This window comes from Nelumbo nucifera, chromosome 1 (assembly GCF_055504915.1).
Source record: "Nelumbo nucifera cultivar China Antique chromosome 1, China Antique-T2T, whole genome shotgun sequence".
NCBI lineage: Eukaryota > Viridiplantae > Streptophyta > Magnoliopsida > Proteales > Nelumbonaceae > Nelumbo > Nelumbo nucifera.
This window is the reverse complement of record NC_142649.1, coordinates 2921383-2944001: the sequence shown is the minus strand read 5'-3', so window position 1 is coordinate 2944001 and position 22619 is coordinate 2921383. Positions and strand designations below refer to the sequence as shown.

The 22619-nt window shown below is 36.5% G+C and overlaps 1 protein-coding gene across 3 annotated transcripts; it reads right to left on the bottom strand.

Moving 5' to 3' along the window:
- Positions 1-14: 14 nt before the first annotated feature.
- Positions 15-20729, bottom strand: LOC104605287 (uncharacterized). 3 transcript variants are annotated; one of them, XM_088894205.1, is made up of 13 exons: positions 20406-20715; positions 19966-20060; positions 19683-19740; positions 18691-18806; positions 10475-10669; positions 5594-5670; positions 2739-2821; positions 2523-2574; positions 2143-2211; positions 1052-1138; positions 885-946; positions 405-532; positions 15-282 (listed from the first exon to the last, which is right to left on the bottom strand). In XM_088894205.1, exons 4-13 carry the CDS (start codon positions 18773-18775, stop codon positions 203-205), a joined length of 918 nt encoding a protein of 305 aa, XP_088750331.1. In that variant the 5' UTR covers positions 18776-18806; positions 19683-19740; positions 19966-20060; positions 20406-20715; the 3' UTR covers positions 15-202. The 3 variants fall into 3 exon arrangements, with proteins under 3 accessions (XP_088750331.1, XP_010268297.1, XP_010268299.1); XM_010269995.3 differs by lacking the exon at positions 18691-18806 and having other exon boundaries at positions 20406-20729; XM_010269997.3 differs by lacking the exon at positions 18691-18806 and having other exon boundaries at positions 15-279; positions 20406-20729.
- Between the last annotated feature and the right edge of the window lie 1890 nt (positions 20730-22619).

The window sequence follows — 22619 nt, the reverse complement described above, 5'->3', positions numbered from 1 at the left end:
ATCATGATCACACATGGAGTAACGTCTAATATTTTATTTCAATTAATGAATAAAAAAAAGTAGAACCAGCATTCTGACTTGGTGGAGGAAAACAAAATAGCCTAGAGTATGAACATATATTTTACCAATGAAAATAACTACATTTCTTGCTTAGAAGAAACGTTTGTGTGGTGTATATCATCACCCATGCCATAAATATGGACTAAACCTGCACCTCCACTCGTGACAGCAACAGTGCTTCATACTCGCTGCCAATGGGCTTGTAGTAAGGACGTTTCCCTACTGCCACAAAAAAAAATAAATTGTCAATGTCTCTTTACTTATTCATCCTTTCTGAAGTTCTTGTTGCTGCTATCTGTTGCCAACCACTTCTGCAGGAGCAGTGGGTGCATAATCTTGTTTACCATCTGATTTGGAGCTCTCTACTGTAGACCCATGACAATGTTCTATACCGGCCTCCTCATCCCTCTCCGTTCTTTGATTTGCGGGATCCTCAGTCGCCTCAGCTCCAGTACCATCCTCTTTTACACCACTGAAGAAAACCACCAGAACCAAGGTCACGATTATGTTAATGAAAATCAAATAACATAGACCATTGCTAAAGGCCTAGGGAGATTCTCAGTATCCTATTTCGTTCTTTGTACTTGACTCCAAAAGTCTAACCATTTAATTATGACAATACAAACTACAATAGTTTTCTAGACAAGGAAGACAGTAGTACTGAGAGACATGAGATTCGATATCAAGGAGTAGAAATAATTTGGTGAGACATGTTTCAAAGGCCACAAAAAATAGTTTAATGGATCAACATGGTAGCCAAGCTTTGATCACAATAAATTAACAAACAAAAGTAAATAAAGATGTGATGCCCCGGTAGAAGATACCCAGAATAAATAACAAGTCCAACAGCAACAGCAGCAAAGGCTATGAAGTACATCCAGTCGACCTGAAGACGCAAAACCATCACTTAGAAACCCATTTCAGTAAGCCTTCAGCATTTACTTAAATCTGATGATAAGAGGACTAATATTGTATGTTTTAACAGTCAAACCTTCTCATGGTATGCAAAGATGCGGATAAGGACAGCCCACATATCTGAGGTAAGCAGAGAGAGGTTCAGCATAGTGGAACCACTGAGCTGCAAGGAGTGAAAGAGAGCTTAGGAACTAATGATTCTAGTAATTGCAGAAAATAAGGCAGGTCATAAGATTATATTGCTAATTTATATACTACTGCTACATTCCTGTAAACAGTATTACCATGTTAAGGAGGCTCGATTAATTAAAGACAAATAAGAAACCTTTTATATTACCAAGAACACAATAGTTTGAAGGGATTAATTTCCTTCAGCATAAGAGATGGAGTTCAAAGACAAGGAACATGCTAAAAGAAATCCACTTAGTAATAGTAAATTTCGTAATTCTATCTTGCAATTTTTGGCAAAGTGAAAATATGTACTTTTTTACATTATTTCAAAATATTTAATTTTTTGCAAATTGATTTTATATTTTTTAGTTTCACTCTCCAACTTAAAAGTTCCAAATCCCATTCTATCTTGATGCGGTGATGCCTAGTATCATAGCTGATGCAATCATCTTTCATTATATCTAAGCATTCTGTGAGAAAAAGGATCATTGCTTGGTGTAATGGTAAAACCTTGGGCTGGCAAGTATGAGAACACAGGTTCAAGTCTGAGAGTGACCACTTTGTGCAAAAAATATTCCAAAGGTTAGGACCGTATCCAGTCCACCCCTCCCAAGATACCAGATAGTTGGGACAAACATTGGGTAATGGTCTTGTTATCCATGTTGGGAACATAACCTATCTTTTTTATCACCTAGTTTGTTTGATGTAAATGAACGGCTAATGTACGAGAAAATGATATTTTTCGTAACGTTTGGAATGTTTAGAATGTTTGATTTCAAAAAGTATGCATTATTTTAATGGTATAGATGTGTCTGTGAGTCCATGTTTTCTCGTCTTGCTGGCTTGGACTCTTGAACATGCACTGGATTATGACTCCCATGTCCAAGTCCATGCAATATTGACTTAAAATCATTGGATAAGCCATAAAACCAAGTATTTTATGCAAAAATTAACTATAACACATATACATTATAGAAAATCAGCTATTGCACATACCTTCAATAAGATTGGCACTGATGAGTAAAAAAGAAACATTGCAATGGCATACCCAATAAAAGGAAGCACCTGAACCAAATATACAAGAGAAGAATCGTTAAGTCAAAATCTTGATCTGCCTAGATATCTTTCCCACTCTTGACATGGAAAAGTTGCATGCATGGTTATCACCATGAAATTACTTTGCAAGTGACAGGTATTGAATCCAGGGCATATGTTTGTTGCTCTGCAATTTTCTGTTTTTTTTTTTGTATTTTATTACATTGTAGAAAATTAGGAATTGTTAAATTGACAAGAATTACATCATCTGTTGTGCACCATGCTTGTGTGTCTATGTCATCATCTATTGTTCATGTATGAGAGAGAGAGAGAGAGCATACCGCCCCAGTAGACCAGTGGATAGAACGGAGCTCCTGACGCTCAAGAATGCTTCTAAAATAAACTTATTAAGGGCACACCCTGTGATTACATATCTTATTGGAGTACAACATCAAAAGGTGCAACTTCGCGAATATTGAATGCCATGTCGTTTAGTTTATGATGATTCAAAAAGACCATATGATGATATCACTAATTTGATGTTAAGTTTAGGATACATTTGGCAAGCACTGACAACAGCTCCAAAAAGTCCTAACATTGCCATAAGCTCTATTCTATCAGCATTTGTCACTAGAAATTCCTGCACAAAAAGGAATTTTTAACTCATTGAAAAAAAAAACATCATCTATAAGAATCCATTTGGTCAAAGGAAATGATTTAATCATGGTAATATTCAAATATGGATATTGTTTTGATAAGTAATGGAGATTTTATGAAAAAACAATCAAAAGACACACAGAGAGTACTCCCCACAAGAAGGCAGTGTAGAGATAGAGTCAGCCGAGGAGGCTATTTTTGTATTTTTACCTCTTGCTTTATTTTATTTTATCTTGTACACTATTTGTTCTCTTGTACACTAAGGACAATTTGGTCCTTTTACAGTTTAATATAAATATCTTTCTTAGGGTGTCAATCTCTCAATTGGACACACCCACAAATCTGCTGCTGTCTCTCCTTTTTCCTGGGTTTACAGACTAAGATCAGACTCTGACATGGTATCAGAGCAGGTCATAATCTGATCTACTGAGTTTACTTCTTTGTCCTTTGAATCTTTTGGCATCTAGGGGTCTTCCTAACAATACTTGGGAACCCTTTAGTGCCCTAGAATATTCTCTCCCAAGGCTGTTTCGATCAGACCTTGACAGATCTGAAATCTGGAAGTCTGTACCACCAGATTTACTTCTTTTCTTCGATCTGCACTTGGAGATATCAGATCTGCTTGAAACTCAAGATCTAGTGTTGCCCAGAGGAGTTCTTGTGATCCTCTTCAGCCTGGTTGAAATCGGTTTGGTTTAAGAAGGGTTTTATTCTTCACTTAGTTCAGCATACTGTGACAATTTCCTTTTTTGGACATCTGAGTGAAAGGTACTTTCCCATCATCATCTCTTATTCGATTTCTGATATCAGTCTTGGAAATCAGTAATTTTTTTATGCTAATGGCTTCGGAAAGAATGGATGTCCTTCCTGTTAAATTTAATGGATTGAGTTATGCATTGTGGAAGTTTAACTTCCAATTTCATGTTGAGGCAAAGGGTCTTTGGGGCTATTTAGATGGAACCATGGTTCAAAGTATCGATACGATACGCCCGATACGGGGCGTATCGTATCGTATCTTTTGAAAAAGATACGGTCCGAAATGCCTGTTTCCAGGAGTTTCAGACCCCAATTATTTTTAATAATAAAAAGCAAGCTAAAAGCTTCCCAAAAAACCAAAATTTGAAAAAAAAAACAAAAAAAATAGAGTTTCGGCCGTTTCTAAGTGCCGATATGATACGACCAAAACTCGTATCGTATCGATACTTTTAACCTTGGGTGGAACTACACCTAAACCTGATGACTCAAGCATTAAGGCTTTAAATCAGTTGAAAATTGATAATACAAAGATTGCATCATGGATTCTTGGATCGGTTGAGGTTGACATTGCCACTCCTATGAGAGGTTATAGAACAGCTTACGAGATGTATGAGTATCTCGAGAAGGTATATCAGCAATCAAACACCTCTAGACAATACCAAATAGAGGTTGATATCTTCTCATACTATCAGGAAGAGAGAAAAGTCCATGAACACTATGCAGGGTTTATTAACCTCTAGACAGAATATGAGTTATTACACATGGGAAAGGATCTGTCGGATTGTTGCGTGAAGTATATGAAGGAACACTTTGATAGAAGGAAGGTTATGCATTTGCTAATGCCTCTTAGACCTGAATTTGAAGTTGTCAAATCTAATATCCTGAGCTGAGGAACACTTTCTGATTTAGATACTATTCTTAGGGAAATTTGAGAGCTGAAACCAGATTTGCTACACAGACCACACTTGATGGGAGGAAAGACTCCAACATTGATGCTGTTTTCCTGGCAACTAAATCAAAAGGGAAGGATTTCTCCCGAATTCAGTGCTATGAATGCAAAGAGTGGGAGGCTGCTTGATTGGTTGTATTCTAATGATAGATAGGTATGTATTTGGAGTGGGAATGTTGCTTTGTGGGAAGTGGTGATGCCTTGACACCTGAGATTATACCCCTTCTTTTATCTTATTTTTTAATTAGTTTTCTTTATACGTGTATGTAATTACGCATTTAATTTTTTAAGCAAAAAAAAAAATCCTGCTTTATCTACACAAAATTCCATCATATGATTCAGTGGATTGACCAATTTAACAGGCTTTTCCTCATCCATTTTCAAATCAGTGCTGATGCCTGATGGTCAACTCAACTCAATTCAGCCTTAAATCCAGCTATTTTAGGATGGCTACACAAATAGTTTCCTGCCAAAGAACCATGTAGAATGATTCAGGATTTGTATTCATATTGGATAGGCTAAAGGTTTCTTATGCTGGCTGCCAAACTGACAGAACCCTCCTTTCACTGTTCTTCAAACCAATTCTGAAGCAAACTTAAATGCAGATGTAAAGAGCACCATATATTCTAGTATTCTACTACATTAACCAATGTAATTTTGGACCACATCATTTACCAGTTCTGACATAACTGATATAAATATAAATTAAATTCAGAGACCTTAATATGATTCACCACAAAAAAATTATCTAGGTGACTTGAAATAAAAAGGGTATCACATTTTAGTCCTTAAAATTAGCATATCACAAGAAAATCAGGTATCATTTTTTAAAGAAGGCCACTTCTCAATGTTGGTGCTGGGTATCCAGTGTCTTCACACGGGTGGAATGGATTCGGATCTAACCTTCAGAATTTTTAGCATGAAGTGGCCATGAACCCATATTTTCGTCCTCAGCTCAAGATTTTACCATCAGACTAAACAATGGCTCCATAAACCTCTATGAACTATGTTATTTTCCAACATAAATGAAATAGTAGTAAAGTAGCAAACCTCGCTAACATTACTGACTGCATAAAGCATGGATCCAGCAATCACAAGCAAATCTCCTTTAACAGGATTGCTCCCACCTAGAATATATTCAACATAGCTTTAAGATCAGTAGGTAAATAATTTATTGTACACAAATTAGTATGAGGAAAACTTGTCAAATAGGGATCAAAATCAGATTAATCAAATATGAAACATCAAATTTACGGAAGCATGGCATTCCATCATGAATATTGAGAATTGCAACTGATCATTTGGAATTCTACCTATATTTACAAATTTACAACTAGTTGAAGATAGGGCCCTAGTTAGAGGAACAGAAAAACAAGATTTTTGCATATAATCAATATAGTTGGGAAAGGTTGCTACAGTGAATCATTTTCCAGAAATTTAAATGAATTTTCACAAGCTTCCTATTTGGAGGGAAGCATATTCTAGAAAACAGAGTTTAGAACCACAACATATGTTTCTTGATGTTACACAGTGTATTAAAAGCGCAAGGCGCAAAAAAAGCACAAGGGCCAATTTGTGCTTGAGGCGCAAGGAAATGCGCACACCTTTTTAAGAAAGGCACAAAGTTACAAAAAAAAAACTAAAAAATAAAAAAAAATCAGAAAATTTAAAAAAAATGCCAAAAATTTAAAAAAAAATGCGAAAAAAATAAAAAAACATTAAGCATAATGTTAATAAAAAAATATACTTAAATTTTGGAATAAATGTTTCAAAAAACCTATTAAAATTAAAATACATAAACATAACATGTAAAGCATATTCAAATGAAAATTTAAAAATAAAAGCAAACATATAAAGCATTTTCAAGCATGTAAAACCCACAATCTCTTTTTTTCCTTAATTGCATTGCTTAAAGTAGCTATTGTGATGTAAAACATATTGCATTCTTGATTCTATGAGTCGCCTTTGTTCCACACCCCTCGAGGCAAGCCCAAACAAGTCTATGTTAGGGTCTGAATTCTTATTTCTCACATAAAAAATAATGATTTTTTAACTTTCATTGCCTTTTAAGAAGATGTTTTGTTGCAATGAATGAATGAACAACATTAGCAAATAGGGGGTCCTCTCTTGAATTTGTGTGTATACCCAGGAGTGTTAGTGAGGTTCTCTCCAAACTTGAGTGAAAGACAACATTGGAGGAAATGGAAGCATTGATTAAAAATTAGAGATGGGAGTTAGTGGATTTACCTGATGGCAAGGAGGTTGGGTGTAGATGGGTTTATACAGTGAAGTATAGGGCTGATCAAAGTATAGAAAGGTACAAGGCAGGGTTAGTTGCAAAAGGGTACACTCAGACTTATGGGATAGACTACTTGGAGACCTTTGTACCGGTGGCCAAGATGAATTCAGTTCAGATCCTCTTATCTTTGGTAGCTACCTACTGTTGGCCCCTCTTCCAACTTGATGTGAAGAATGCCTTTCTTAATGGAGATTTGTAGGAGGTGTACATGGACCTTCAGCTGGATTTTATAGTGATGTGACCAAAGGAAAGGTATGTAGGTTAAAGAAGTCTTTATGTGGTTTGAAGCAATCACCTAGATCAATTTGACAGGTTTAGGAAAGCATTGACTGTATTTGGCTCTACTCAAACTCAATCTGATCATAGTTTGTTTATGAAGAGAAGGAGATCACTGGTGCTTGTGATGATAGTGTATGTGGATGATATTGTAGTCACAAGAAATGATCTGAAAGAAATTGATGCTTTGAAAAAGAACCTACACAATGAGTTTGAGATTAAGGTCCTTGGGGAGCTGAAGTATTTTTTGGGCATTGTAGTGGCGAGGTCCAAGTCATGGAATCTTCATTTCACAGAGGAAGTATGTTTTGGACCTACTATAGGAGACAAGAAAAATTGGAGCAAAACTAACAGATACACCTATTGATCAGAATCACAGAATGAATGCTTCAGATGGTGAGCTAATAAAGGATGTTGGAAGATATCAGAGATTGGTGAGCTAATTGCTATACTTGTGAATGACATGACCAGATATCTCCTATGTAGTTAGTGTGGTAAGTCAATACACGCATGCCCCACGGGTTCAACACTAGGAGACTATTGACAGGATACTTGCCTATTTGAAAGGACACCCAAGCAGAGGCATATTGTTTGTTGGCCAAGGACATTTGAAGTTAGAAGCTTACACAGATGCTAATTGAGCAAGATGCCTATACGACAAGATAACTACATCAAGAGTTTGCACTCTTGTTGAAGGTAGTCTAGTTTCATGGAAGAGTAAGAAACAATCAATTGTAGCAAGGTCAAGTGCAAAAGCTAAATACAAAACTATGGCACATGGTGTTTCAGAGCTCCTTTAGGTCCAATCCATGTTAGGAGAGATTGGAATAGAGGCAAAAGAACCTATGATGTTGCATTGTGATAATCAAGCAGCAATTAACATTGCCCTTAACCCAGTTCAGCATGATAGGTCGAAGCATATATAAGTGGATAGACACTTTATAAGGGAAAGGGTGACATCCGGAGAAGTGTGCCTACCATATGTTGCATTTGACCTACAGCTAACTGATGTTCTCACAAAAGGTGTTACAATAAACAAGCTTGAACATGATTTATGCAAGTTGGGAATGTGTAACATCTATTACCAACTTGAGGAGGAGTGTTGAGATTGGGCTGATAACACTTGTTTTTATTCTAATGCTTAGTTAGAGTTATTGGGCCCAAGGCCCATTAGTTTATGTTTTATTAAGAGTGTCTTTTATGTGCACTGATCAAAAAAAAAAGTGTCTTTTATGTGCTTTTAGTAGTAACCGACTTACTAAGGATATACGTGTCATTGTAGTCTTTTTTTTTTTGGACGAATATACAAGTTAATGAAAGGGGCAGCCAAATTAGTTTTTTTGGCTTTCTCCCATTCCTTTCTATTTCTCTCCTCTACTATCTCTGCAGAATTCTCTTTTCTCTTACTTTTCTTTAACAGGTTACAAATCAGATTGGAGCTTTGCAGTTTCTACTACTCCAGCCCAATTGGGGTAAGAGATTCTTAAGGACAGAAGTGAATGCCCTAGTCCAAGGTCTCAGACCGGCAAAACAATGGGGACTGCAATAGTTAGAAGTGGAAGGAGACTCTAAACAAGAAACCTATGCAGTCCTTCAAACAACCTCTAAGAGAAATTATATGCTTAGCAAGGGAGCTTAGGGTGCAGTTTAGATGGACTAGAAGACTAGCAAATTGAATGGTTGAAGCTTTAGCTAAGCAAAGAATCAATAATGAGGCCTTATTTTGGGCTTGTTTGTAAGACTACTTATTTTTGAGGGTGGTGACAGTTGTACTCTTTATTTAATCTAATCAATGAAAGTAACTGTTCCTTATCGAAAAAAAATAAGAAAGTTGGTGCTTAAGAAATTTGTCTTCCTTTTCAAAAAAATCAATTAGTCATATGAGGAAGGACAAGGAATCTGCAGTGTGGAAGCCTCCGCCTGAAGGTTGGGCAAAGCTGAACTTTGATGGTAGCAGCCAAGGAAACCCAGGCCCTTCTGGGATAGGAGGGGTGCTGAGAGATAAGGAGAGCAACATTTTAGCTTTGTTTTCAGGCCCTGTGGGAACAGGACACTCAAATAGAGCAGAGATTTTAGCGGCTGTACAAGGTATTCAGATTGCAGAACAATTAAGAGTTCAATACTTGGTAGTTGAAGGAAACTCCAAAATTGTTGTGGGATGGCTGACAGAGCTAGCATCAGCTCTGTGGTGATATAGAGACTTATTGAGGAAAGTTAACTGGCTCACAAGAAATATGACAGTTACCTCTCTTTGGGTGGAAAGATCAGCAAATACCTTAGCGGATGGGCTAGCTAAGCAAGGGGCTTCAAGGGATCATTTATTTTCGGCTGCTATGTAATTTTATTTCTGTTTATTCCTGTTTTTAATTTGATGAAATACTTTGTTAGAAGAGGTAACAGTTCGTACCTCTTCATGGGTTTCCTGTATTGCCTTAATTTCTGAATTAATAAATCATTTTCATTCATCAAAACAGAAAAAGGTAAAGGTGGTCAACATACTTGGCAAGTTGAATGTGATAGACATATATGTTCCACTTGAGGGAGTGTGTGGAAATACAGTGGATGTGTAAGGCAAGGACTAAAATATCAATACAATACACCCATATCGAGGTGTACCATACCCATACCGATGCACCCAAATACAGGTGGGTACACTGATACAAAAAGTTCTTGAAAACTTTAAAACATAAGGTGGGACCCTCTAATAACTATATAATTAAAAAGTAAAAAGAATTTAAAAAAAAAAAAACTGTGTATCATCCATATCAATACGCACCAATACCCAGTTTGTGTATTGTGTGTATCGATATTCTAATCCTTGGTATAAGGGTATTCTTGTCTTTTTACTAATTATAACCTCACATATATAATAAAATAGAGTTGGGCAGACTCAACCAACTTATTCTGTTCTCTCAAAAACTCTCCACTTTTTTCTCTCTTTTCTCTTTCACTCTCTTTATCTCTCTGTTTGCCCCATTATTTTTCATTAGACATATTCCCAATAACGTAAATAAAACCACAATAAGGGTAACATTTAGCTATTAGCCACCCTGAAAGAAACCACTCCACAAATGAAATAAAATATATGAACTGAAAAACAGATCCAACCACTTGAAGGGCAATTAACTTAAACCACAAGTAATAGAAAAACATAACACTTTTGTAACCACAATCAAATTGAGAAATAATACAATTTAATAACTTGCAACCACATTATGATAAATATCCAAAAACAAAATATGTTAGCCAAGACAATGGTGAAGTGAGAAAAAGGAAAGAGCATATAAACATACAAGCACACAAGAAACAAGCCCAAATAATGAAGTGATGGTACTAGAACAAAATAAGAAATTTACCTGCCCGGTCACTTGCATGGACATCTGAAAAAATAACCAACACAAGACCAGCAACACAAACTGCTACACCTACAAATTTCCTGAATCTGTATTTTGTCTTCAAGAAAAACCAGGTAAGGAAAATGACACATGGGATTGTCCAACAATCCAGTAGCATGACACTCGTTAGTGATGTGTACTGATAAGCCTTCACCACTGCATAAAAGTGGAAGATCTAATCAACTTCTGGAAGTACAAAATAGTTAGGTGAAGGAGAATCTCATCAATATGCTAAGCCTAGGATGATGCACACAGAAATTCTTCTTATAATTCCATAGAGAGCCAGGAAAGTGCCACATTGTCAAGACCCCAAAACACAACTAAAAGCTCGTCTTCCACCTCTATTTACCAGTATAAGCATTCTAAAAGATAATGCAATTGTATTATCCCCTTGCATATGTAGCTATGCAACTTAAACATGTACATGTGATTTACATGTGATATAAGAGTAAGGAAGGAATTTAAGGATAGATCCATCATGTGTCTGACTCTGGTCCAAATTACCACATTGTAAATCATGGTTTATAGGGGCCATTGCTTGGTTTAATGATTTAGGCTCACAAGCATGAGAACACAGGTACAAGTCTGAGTGCTACCACTTTGTGCAAATAAAAAAAAAATGCCAAAGGTTAGGTGCATAACTGCATATCCAGTCCACCCCTCCATATCATGGTGTGGAAATAAGAGAAAGAGTAGATATATGCCTACTGAATGGGAAAAGAGCAGTATGGATATATTTAAGAACAAAGGTGGTATACAAAGTTGTAATGACCATCATGGTATTAAACTCATGAGCCACATCATGTAACTCTGGGATAGAATAATTTTGCAAAGATTACAACATGAAACAAATAACTCAAAGAATCAATTTGGGTTTATGCCAGGGAGTTAAACCATCGAAGCTATCTTTCTTTCCAAACAATTGATAGGGAAGTTTAGAGAAATCTTCATATGGTATGTAGACCTAACTAAGGATATGTAAGAGGGTGCAACAGCCAATGTGAGAGAAACCTACAGGAGAGATATCAAATTTTACAGTTACAACAGGTCTTCACTCTTCACCAAGGTTCAGCACTTAGCCCTTATTTATTCACATTGACCATAGATGAATTGACTAAACATATATTTAGGAGGTTCCATGTGCTCATTGTTTGTTGATGACAATGTTTTAATTGATGAAACAAATTAATGATTAAATGAAAAATTAAATTTATGGACAAATACCTTGAAAACAAGAGGTTTTAAAATATGTAGGACTAAAACAAAATATATGCTATAATTCAATAATAACAGGAGTGCAAATCAAGATACCCTTCGGATGGAGAGAAAGAGATAACTCAATGTGACCCTTTCCAGTACCTCAGTTCAATAGTTCATAACAAGAAATAGATTGAGGAAGGTGTCGCCCGTAGAATTACAGTACAATGGACAAAATGGATGGGTGCATCCAGAGTCTATATGATAGGTGAATACCACTTAAAATTAAAAGGAAACTTCTATAGAACAATTGTAAGGCCAGGTATGATGTACAAAGCGAAGTGTGGGGCAGTCAAGAAACAATATGCCCAAAACAATGTGTGGAAAAATGTGAATGCTGAAATGGATGAGTGGAAAAACTAGTAAGGACAGGGCGAGAAATGAAGTCATTTGAATCCAATATGTGATAAAATCAGAGGAATTAGATTAAGTTGGTTGTCACATACATAAAGGACCACCTACAGCACCTGTAAGAAGAAGTGATCTGTTACAAGTGGAAGACGATAGAAGGACTAGGGACAAAGCAAAAAGGACAAGGGGGAAAGTAGTACCAGTAAGAAATGATTGATTTAAGTGTTCATAAAAATGGAAATGGCATTAAACAAAATGGAATGGCAAAACAGGATTTGTGTAATTGACACCATTTAGTTGGGATAAGGCTTTGATGATGATGAAATATAGAGGTTTGTTAGCCTATTTTCAATTCGCCTAATTCTTCTTTCTCTTCTTCTTCTTTATCAACCCCCGAACTTTGGCAGGTTAAATTTTGCTAGTGTGCAGAGTAAATGATGTGAATTGAATACATTTTGAAAGGGTCACCTACAAAACATTTAATCCATGCTTCTAAATTTATAGAGGCAAAGTTTGGAACTTTTCAGCTTCTTGTCATCAATCTATCTCTTAGAGGAAAAGAGCACCCAAATTCAAGGGTTAACTATACTTTGGTCCAATTACCCAAAAAAATATAGAAAAAACTGTACCGTGGTCCCACATGGAAAAACAAATGATATGAACCAAGATTCACAATAGCAACGGTATTTTGCAAAATATTACTAATTTCTTGTCCCTTTGCTGCAGCTATTTGGGATTGGTTCTTTTATTTGTTTAGATGCAGGTGGAATTTGCCAGTGAAGGTAAAAATGCTATTTGACTCATAAACCTTTGTTTAGCCCAATAAAAGGTGTACAAGAGCAGCGGTGATTTGGACCCTTTGGGAAGAAAGAAATGCAAGAATATTCAAAGAGGAAAGAAACAAAGAAGAAGTTTGGGATTGTGTTGACAAGGGTAATACATTAGCTGAAGACTTTGGACACTTTTCACCAATTCTCCTTTGATGATATTTGGAGGAATTGGTCAGTGGTGGCAAGTAGCTCCTCTAAGGACAGTTTAAATTTGACTTTCGAATCCCCTTCCTGAAGGTTACTTGAAGCTAAACTTTGATGGGAGCAGTCAAGGCAATCCAGGCCCTCTGGAATTGGAGGGATTCTTAAAGATTATGACGGTATTGTTTTTTTTATCAATAACAGAATTTCATTAATTAATTAAAAATAAAATTACACGAGAGGAGAGGTAACCTTCCTTAACTCTCCTCACTGAAAAAAAATACAGAATACAATTGTGCCCAAAACATTTGATTCCTTCCCACCCCTTGTTTTGCAAGAACATCAGCAAACGCATTAGCAGTTCTTTTAAACCAACAAACCTTGACCTCCATATCTTCAGTTAGCCACATGAATTTCTTCTTTTCACTGTTGAATATCCAGAAGCCACTCCCCTACTTTTGTAGCCAATCCACTACCAGCTTTGAATCACCTTCTATAATCAGTTTTTTCACATTCATATCCTTTGCCTTTTGCACCCCCTCCATCACAGCCAGAATCACAGCTCTTAATGAGTCTCCTAAAGCAATTGGTCCTGAATAAGCCGATAATTCTGCTTTCCTTATTCCTAAACACCCCAACAATACCGGAAGGGCATGGGTTGCCTGCACTACTTCCATCAAAATTTAATTTAATAAAATCATTAAATTAAATGAGTGTGTGGAGGATTCGAGAAGGTCTAGCCACTAGGACCATGTCTGCAAGTTAGATCTACAGAAAGCTTAGGACTTGGTGGATTGGAGTTTTCTTGTAGAGGTACTCCAGAGATGTGGTTTTGGAAAGATATGTTGTAAGTCGATCTTGGGTTGCATAAACTCCTGCCATTACTCAATGTTGGCCAATGATGTGGTCAAGGACTTCTTTCCAGCTTGTAGAGGCTTGAGACAAGGTGACCCTCTATCATTGTTCCATTTCACCCTTGTAGCTGTCTAGCTGATGTGTAATGTGTTTAGTCGTCTACTCTCAAAAGCTGACAGGTAGGAGATGTTTAGGGGTTGGAGAATAGGTAGGAATAATATTTCAGTTACCCATCTCCAACTTGCTGATGATATAATAATCTTTTGTGAAGGGGTGATCTAAGGATGGTAAGAAACCTTAAAGATGTCATCAAACGTTTTGACCTGAATGTCAATTGGGATAAGAGCTATGTGGTGGGCATCAACTTGGATGAGAGAATTGTTGGCAATAGTGCAGAATGCTTAGGATGTCCTATTTCTTCTTGGCCTATGTCCTACCTAGGTCTCCCTTTAGGTGAAAACCCAAAGGAGAGTTGGTTCTAGATTCCGGTGTTGGAAATTTTTGAAAAATATTGGCAACGTGGAAAAGGAATTACATCTCTTTAGGAGGAAAAGTTACCCTGGTTAATGCCACACTAGCTACCTTAGCGGTTTGCTTCCTTTCTTCCTTTAGAATTCCTTCTAGGGAGGCTAAGAAGTTAGAGAAGTTGATGATGAATTTTATTTGGGAGTCTAGGGAGGAAAAAAGGATCTTTTAATCAGGTGGGAGATAGTTTGTCAATCTAAAGAGAAAGGTGGATTAGGCTTAGGGAATTTATCTTACCAGAATGTGGCCTTGTTGGGGAAATGGTTGTGTAGATGGCCATTGGAGAGAGGAAGGTTATGGCATGAGAGGTAATTGACAGTATTCATGCTTGTTTGCATAATGGCTGGGATGCTGGTGTGTCACATTAGGCTACTTCTGCTTCACCTTGGAAAGCAATTTCCAAGGTGTGTCACACTATGGCATGAGGTAATTGACAGTATTCATGCTTGTTTGCATAATGGTTGGAATGCTGGTGTGTCACATTAGACTACTTCAACTTCACCTTGGAAAGCAAATTCCGGTTTCCTTCCTCTGTTTCTCAATTTTATAAGGTATGATGTTTGCTCTACAAACTCAATACGCTTTTGGGAAGATGTTTTGGTGGGTAATTCAGCTCTAAAGGACCTTTTTCCCTCCCATTACTCTATTTCCTTGTACAAAAAAGAAATTATCTACAGGTATATGTCTTTTCCTATCAATCCCTTCGCTTTAAATTGGGACTTTGATTTCCAAAGGGGATTGAGGGATAATGAGCTTGATTATGTTTTAGAACATCCTCATTCTTGGTAATGTCTATCTAGACCCTACCAATCGAGACAAAAGAATTTGGTTTCCCTCTCCAAAAGGTTCTTTCTCTATTGCTTCTTTCTTCAAGGCACTTTGTTCTACCTCTACTTCTTTGGACTTTCCCATTAAGGAACTTTGGACTAAGCCTATTCCCCTAAGATTTCTGTGTTTTACTAGGAAGCTTTCCATGGGAAAATTAATATTTTGGAGTTTGGACAATCTACAGCAGAAGGGACCTTTTATGTGATTAACCCTGTATTGGTGTACTCTTTGCAAATCAAATGGTGAGGTCCGTGAGGATTGATATTACTTGCTAATTTCCCTTCTGCTCTTTTTGGGTGCAGGTGGGTTCTTCCAACAGAAGTAAGACTATTGTTTAAGTCCTCAGCTTTTGTATGGCCTACTGAAAGAGGGAAGGTAATATGGAAATGTTTTAGGACAGCTTCTTTGTGGACAACCTAGAAGGAAAGAAATGTCGGGATCTTCCAAGATAAGGAAAGGAGTTTGCTAGAAGTCAAGGATTGCATTTTGACAAGGGTAATACATTGGTTGAAGACTACCATCTTGTTCCAGTCTTTCACCTTTGATGACTTATGGAGGTGTTGGTTGGTAGTGGCTAGCAGTTCACCTCATAAGCAGAGTGTTACTATAGAATGGGTTCATCCTTCCTGATGGAGTTGTAAAACTTAATTTTGATGGTAGTAGTGGAGGTAACCCTAGACCATCTGGTATTGGAGGGGTGATGAGAGGCATGGATAGCAATATTATAGCTCTTTTCTCGGGTCCAATGGGAAGTGGAGATTCTACCAAAGCTGAATTACTAGCAGATATACAAGGGATTCAGCTAGCAAGTCAACTTGGTTTGTAAAATCTAATAATTGAAGGTGACTCTAAGGTGGCTGTGGCTTGGTTGATGGACCGGACTCAGTTGTATGGTGCTTCAAAGAACTCATAAAGAAAGTCAAGTGGTTAACAAAAAACCTAAATGCAAGATGCAATTGGATTCGTAGATTGGAAAACAAAATGATTAATTCTCTTGCAAAACAAGGGGTTAATAGGGATAACTTATTTTGGGCTGTTTTATAATTGCTAAATTCTGTATTTTGTTTTTCCTTTTTGGCTAGTTTTAGCCTCTATCAAGAGTGAGGCTGCACCCTGTGCCTCCCTTACGGATGCTTGTAACAGTTCTTTTGATTAATGAATTAATATTTCAAGGGGTTTTTATTGCTCAGTCCACCCCTAGAAATCTTAGCTCCACCGTACAGGTGGGATGAATCTTGACCGTGGATCGATGCCAAATTCACAGGCAGGATGCGGTTTATAGGGGGGTGGGGGCTACTAGTAGACTAGGAGGGGGTTGTAATTTCAGATTTCTGAGGTGGATTGCAGTCTTTTTATCCCATATTTCAATTATCAAAAAAAAAGGTAGAAGTAAACAGGTTTTGCACATTAGGTGGGGGATTCCACCTAATCACAAACAGTGAGAAAAACCATTCCCAGATAGTTTTAACAAAGCGGTAGGAGATTAATAAGTGAAAGCGAGTTTCTCCACTAGCCTTAGAGAGAGTACACCAATTTGGGGATAAGCACCACTTAGGTCATTTTAATTGGAATTGATCGCAACTATTAACTCTTTCCAAGAACCTCTCCCAACAAAAGCCTCCAATCCTTAGAGGAATAGGTTTACACTAAACCTCCTTAACAGGAAAAGGACAACCCAAACTATTAGAAGGTTGGTTTAGAGCCTAGAAGAACAAGGCACAAGAAAAAAAAAAACAACAAAAGAGGAGAAAGTCCAGATACAACCATCAGAGCAAGAAGGATCCACAAAAAACCCTTCAAGGATCTAAAGCAAGTCCAAGACATCATTTAACTCTAAATCTGTTACACCCCTTCGTAAACCCAAACCCCAATCAAAGCCACTTCTTGAACTTGAGGGAATCTTATTTTTCTGTCTGTTTTATTTTCCTATTTAGGAGAGGCCACAGCTTGCACCATTCCAAGGGATGTTTGTAATGCATTAATTCTGTTGAGATTAATAAATTCCTACTTTATCTATCAAAAAAATGGATTCATTATTTAAAAAACAATTAGGTACAAAGATGTAGAAAGGGAGAGACAAACTCTTTATCTCTCCCTAACTAAGAAGCATGTTTACAACAAAGCCCAAAACAACTAGTTCCTTCCCACCCCTTGTTTAGCCAATGTATCAACAAAAGAATTGGCATCTCTTTTCACACAATGTAAAATCACCTCCATTCCTTGTAACAGCCACATGATTTTCCTTTTCTCATAAATGTAGTGCAACCACCCAGCGTCCTCTTCCTTTTGTAGCCAACTTATAACTAGCTTTGGATCCGCTTCAATTGACAGCTTTTGGATGTTCAGCTCCTTAGCATTTTGAATCCCTTATAGCCAATATTTCAGCCCTCAACAAGTCATCCACCTCAATTGGACCTAAGTAGAGAGCAATAAGTCTTCCTCCCTTGTTTCTGAACACTCCTCCAATGCCTGAAAGACCCAGATTTCCTTAATTGCTACCACCAAAATTCAGCTTTATAAACCCACCCGAGGGTGGAGACCAAGATGGCCTAACAACATCCTTGAGAGGAGCAGAATCAGCTACCCCCCTCCACTTCCTCATCAAGTGGAGGGAGGTAGTCGCTTAATTTTTTTCCTATTTGATTTGTACAATTCTTTGCTATGGTTTTTGAGCCTTAAATGTGAAAACAGTGCAATTATATTTCTTCTAACAATCTCTTTAAGGTTTATCAACTAATTCCATGTTTCTAGAAAACTTTCCTGATTTTTAGATTTTCCAAAAATATTGGAAAATTAGCAAAATATCTCTGAAATTTCTCCAACTCTACATGGAAAAATGTCCATTGGTATCAAAATTATGAACCATGATATGAACAAGTTCTTATTGTTTAGGTTTAAGCTTTCCTTAACAACTCAAAAAGTATTGTTTGACTTTTTCTTTTGTTCCACTAGAAACTCAATGAAGAATATTTTGGGCTATTTTGTAACAAAAATATTGGATTACTTATTGATGGTATACAAGTAATGCCCTCATATGATTCATTAATAATTGAAAAATGAAATTCTAATTGGAGATTTAAGAAAAAAAAATATGTTCATATTCAATTTTAGGAATTCTAAATCCTATGTTTGGTTGTTCCACCTGAAATGTAAAGAAAAAGAAGGAATTTTTCCCTTACAACCACAGAGAAGGTGATCCTCAATCCAAGCCAGATAACTGGGAAAGGGAACACTTCTTTCCAGTTAAGTTTGACAAAATTTTGGCCTGTTTAATAACTTGGTTAGGTGCAGGTTTGTATCAAATCCGAAGTCAGTAAATATGAACAGACCTAACCCAATCATCCTTTTAGAAAAGAGTACAGCTAGTACTGGAAAAAAAAAAAAACTTACTGTATTCTCCCCACATCCCAGGCTCACTGATTATACCCAACAATAACAGAATAACTTTCAGATCAAGCAAAGGACCAAGTTGCATTTTCCATTCATTAGTTTGTGGAGGATCACAACTGAAATGGCATGAAGAAAATTTTAAACGGTGTCAATAATACCTCCAAACATTAAGACTGAATAGAAAACCTTTCCTTCTAAAAGTTTCTTAAATGAAAACACTGAAATTATTTTGCATGAAAACATATAGAAGCTAAAGTAAAACCAGATAAAGATTAGTTAAAGTAATCAGTAATGTTCATTTGTTAGGAAAGAAATGAAGATATTGGTATGAAAGCACCCAAATGGGTCCATTCTTTCTGCAAACTAACGGATTCGTTTACTAAAAACCAGTTTCCTTTAACAAGTACAGGTCAATTCTTCTCAAAATGGAAGAATATGTAGGAAGAAAGGCACAGTTACTTCTATTATACATTTATTGAATGTGGATGCAAAACTAAAAGATGGTTTTGCTCAAAAGATAATCTGTAGTTAATATTTCTTAGTGACTTTCCTGGAAAAGCTAGTACATATGATGGCAGTAATGAACAACAGCTCATCATTAAAATTGCAAAGATAATTGGTTGAAGCCAACCCATACAATATATGTGCCATTACCCTGGGAAGGTGTGAACTGGATATGCACCTAACCTTGAGCATTTTCTTGCACAGAGTGGCTGCATGGAGAATGCAACCCATGTTCTCATGCTTGTCAGCATGAGATTTTACCATTGTACCAAGCAATGGCCCCTAATACAATGTGGTAGATAGTATACAATAAATTTAGTATATAACCAATAGTTTGATAAAATACTAGTCTCAATATTAATACAACTGGTACTGAAATCAAATAAAAAAATGGAAAGCACAGGTCATGGAAAACCATCCCATGTATATAAGGTGAATTATAAGTTATATATGAGCATGTTTATTAATTATTACCATGTTAAACTCACCAAGAAAATTGGCCTCAACATCAACTACAGAAAGCAGTAAATAGTAATACCATTTTGCCTACACAAAATCAAAGAGGAAATTAGAAATAGCAAAATTCTACAATCCATGGTGAGTAACAATAGAAAAACCAAATTCCCAATGGCAGTACAATTCTGTAGTTCAAGGCAAGATAACAAAAGGGAGAGCCCACAAAAAAAAAATGAATATCACAAACCATATGCACCTTCATTAATGTATAGTTTATAAAAGATTTGGAAAACATATAGAAAGATGAATAAGAACCTTGAGTCCTTTCTTTCGGTGGATCACCAAGCTTCCATAGAATATTGCCAAGAGCACATAGTTCAGAAAAGATTGCGAGGTCGGTGCATTGATTCCTAGAAAAAAACGAAAAAGAACAAATACGCAAAATCAAAAGGAAATCAACTGTACTAACAACACCTAATTTTTATTTACAAGCAAATAAATAAATTGGAGAAAGCAAAAAAAACAAAAAGAAAAAAGGATGGAGAAAAAGAATTCCAAAACAACAGAAAAATGCATTACTGTATCTAAAACAATTTAAAAAAAAATGTTAGAGAGAGAGTGAGAATTGAAAAGTCTGATAGATAAGCTAAAACCCATTGAGACAAACGATAAACTGTAACAAGAAACGACAAGTTGGAACCATTAGAAATGAGAAATCAGAAAAAGAATCACAACTCAAGCCAGAGAAAGCAAACCTCTTCTGGCGAGCTCAGAAGAGGAAAAACCAGTCGAAGTGATCAGGAGCGAGAGAAACTGCCCCAACCCAAGACCTACCAGCGTCTTCCTCGTCCAAAACCTCTTAAAATCCACCATTTCCTCTCTGTACCACTCTCAGTCTCTCACGGAGGAGTTCAAAGTTCAGACGCAAGTCCGAGTCACAACTCACAACTAAACTCTGTATCCAGGCAGCGAAAGAAAAACCAAATTCTGTTACTTCCCGTCGCTCCCGATGTTCCACTAAGACAAGGGAAGCGGGAAGCCTATAAACGGCGACATTTTTTATTATTTTATAAATGATATATAGTCGAACGGTCGAACCCTTTGCAGAAGACTGATAAAGGAGTATATGGGCCCACCAAAGGAGTTGGAATAGATTATTTTGAGCCGTTGAATTTTTGTCAGTGACTTTTTTAACTTATAGTATTGTTATGTTTATTACTTTCTTTTCTTGCTTCTTGATTTTATTTTGAGCCGTTGAATTTTTTATGACTTTTTTTAATTTATGGTATTATTATAATATTAATATGTTTATAATTATAACTTCCTTTTTTTTTGGCTTCGGGATATAACTTTATAAGTTGATATTACTAAATTCAGATTCCCGTCATAAAATACTTTGGCTGCCTAGTGCCTACGCTCCCCGGGATGGGATCTCCCCACATTAAAATCCGTCCCAATGTAATCCGTCTCCACATCTCACATCTCACATTTCACCGTGAGGGGTAGGAGTAGGCACTAGGCAATGTTATCAATAAAATGCTTCAAAACATGAATTTGGCATTGAAAGTCTGATCTTGCATTCCTTTTATATCATTAGGGATGGATTCCCATTTGCTCTAGAAAATTAGGGATGACAACGGAGTGGTTTTGGGGAGGGTTTTGTAAATTTGAGATCCTATTAGTCTTCTTAAACCTTCCAAACTATATCTGCCCCAAAATTCATAGTGGTGGTTGAATTTTTAGAATCCAAACCTTATACATACATATAAATGCAAAACCCTTCTCTCATTAAAGGATAGGGTGGATTGAATTTAAAACATGTATCTAATTTCTTATTATTTATTGTCATCTATAAACAATAAATAATAAAATAACACAAATAAACAATAAATTTTCCAATTATTTGATTAAAACATGTAGAAAATGCATGAACTATCAATTATCTTTTACATAAAATTTAAAAATATTATTAAATCCAACACTTGGTAGTTGGTACATAAAGTTTATATGTTTTCTAACAATATGTCAATTGGGTTTAGCTTAATACTGAACCCTATCCGTACCTGTATGAGTTATAGAATCTTAAAACTCATCCCCGCCCCAAAACCCGTCCTTCAAGTAAAAAAAAAAAAAACACCCCATCAGATAGAATAGGAGCAAATACCCACCAGGTAGGGTTGAAATTACCATCCCTATCTAAAACATATTGACCAAGTTTAGATGGTCTAATTGGATTCGCTTGGTCTCAAAGCTTTTTAATCTTGCTTTAATGTACAGTGGTCTGTTGTGTTCTAGGTCTTCAACTAGTATATCTTCCAAGGCCAAATGCCATCACTTCCTTGTCTCAATTTATGATCCTCCTTGCTCTTGCTATCAATCCTATCATTATTTGTGCTACTAATCAGTAATCACTATCACGCTTATAACATTTATGCTTCTAGTTGGTGGGTAAGGTGGGAGGGGATCACCTAACATACTACTATTGCTGCCTTGTCCTTGTCTTCGATCCTTAGAATGTGCCAAATCTTCAAATAGCGTTCTTAGTCCATAATAGTCCATCAGGTTATGTATAGTGGACTGGTGAAACTTACCATAAAGAGGGTCTCGTTTCTCTTATTTAGTGGGTGAGTGTGAGAGCTGGGGTTGCTTTTATCTCCATAGGGATCAAGGCTACATGCATGAACCTAAAATTTCAAAATATCTCTTAAATCGTATAGTGTTTAGAGACAAATCCCGTATACTTCTCCCCTTAGGACACGTGTGGTTGCTAGAACACGACCTCCGGTTTTTTTAGGGGGTGATGCATGTAAGTTCGGGTAACCCAACTGTGGGCTTTTTTTGAACCGAACTGATAGTATCAGTTTTTGGAAAACTAGTAATTGGAATCGAATCAAAACCAGTCGATTGACCGGTTCGGTTAATCATCGGTTTGGTTAGTCGACTTTTCAGTTTTTTAGTTTTTATAATAT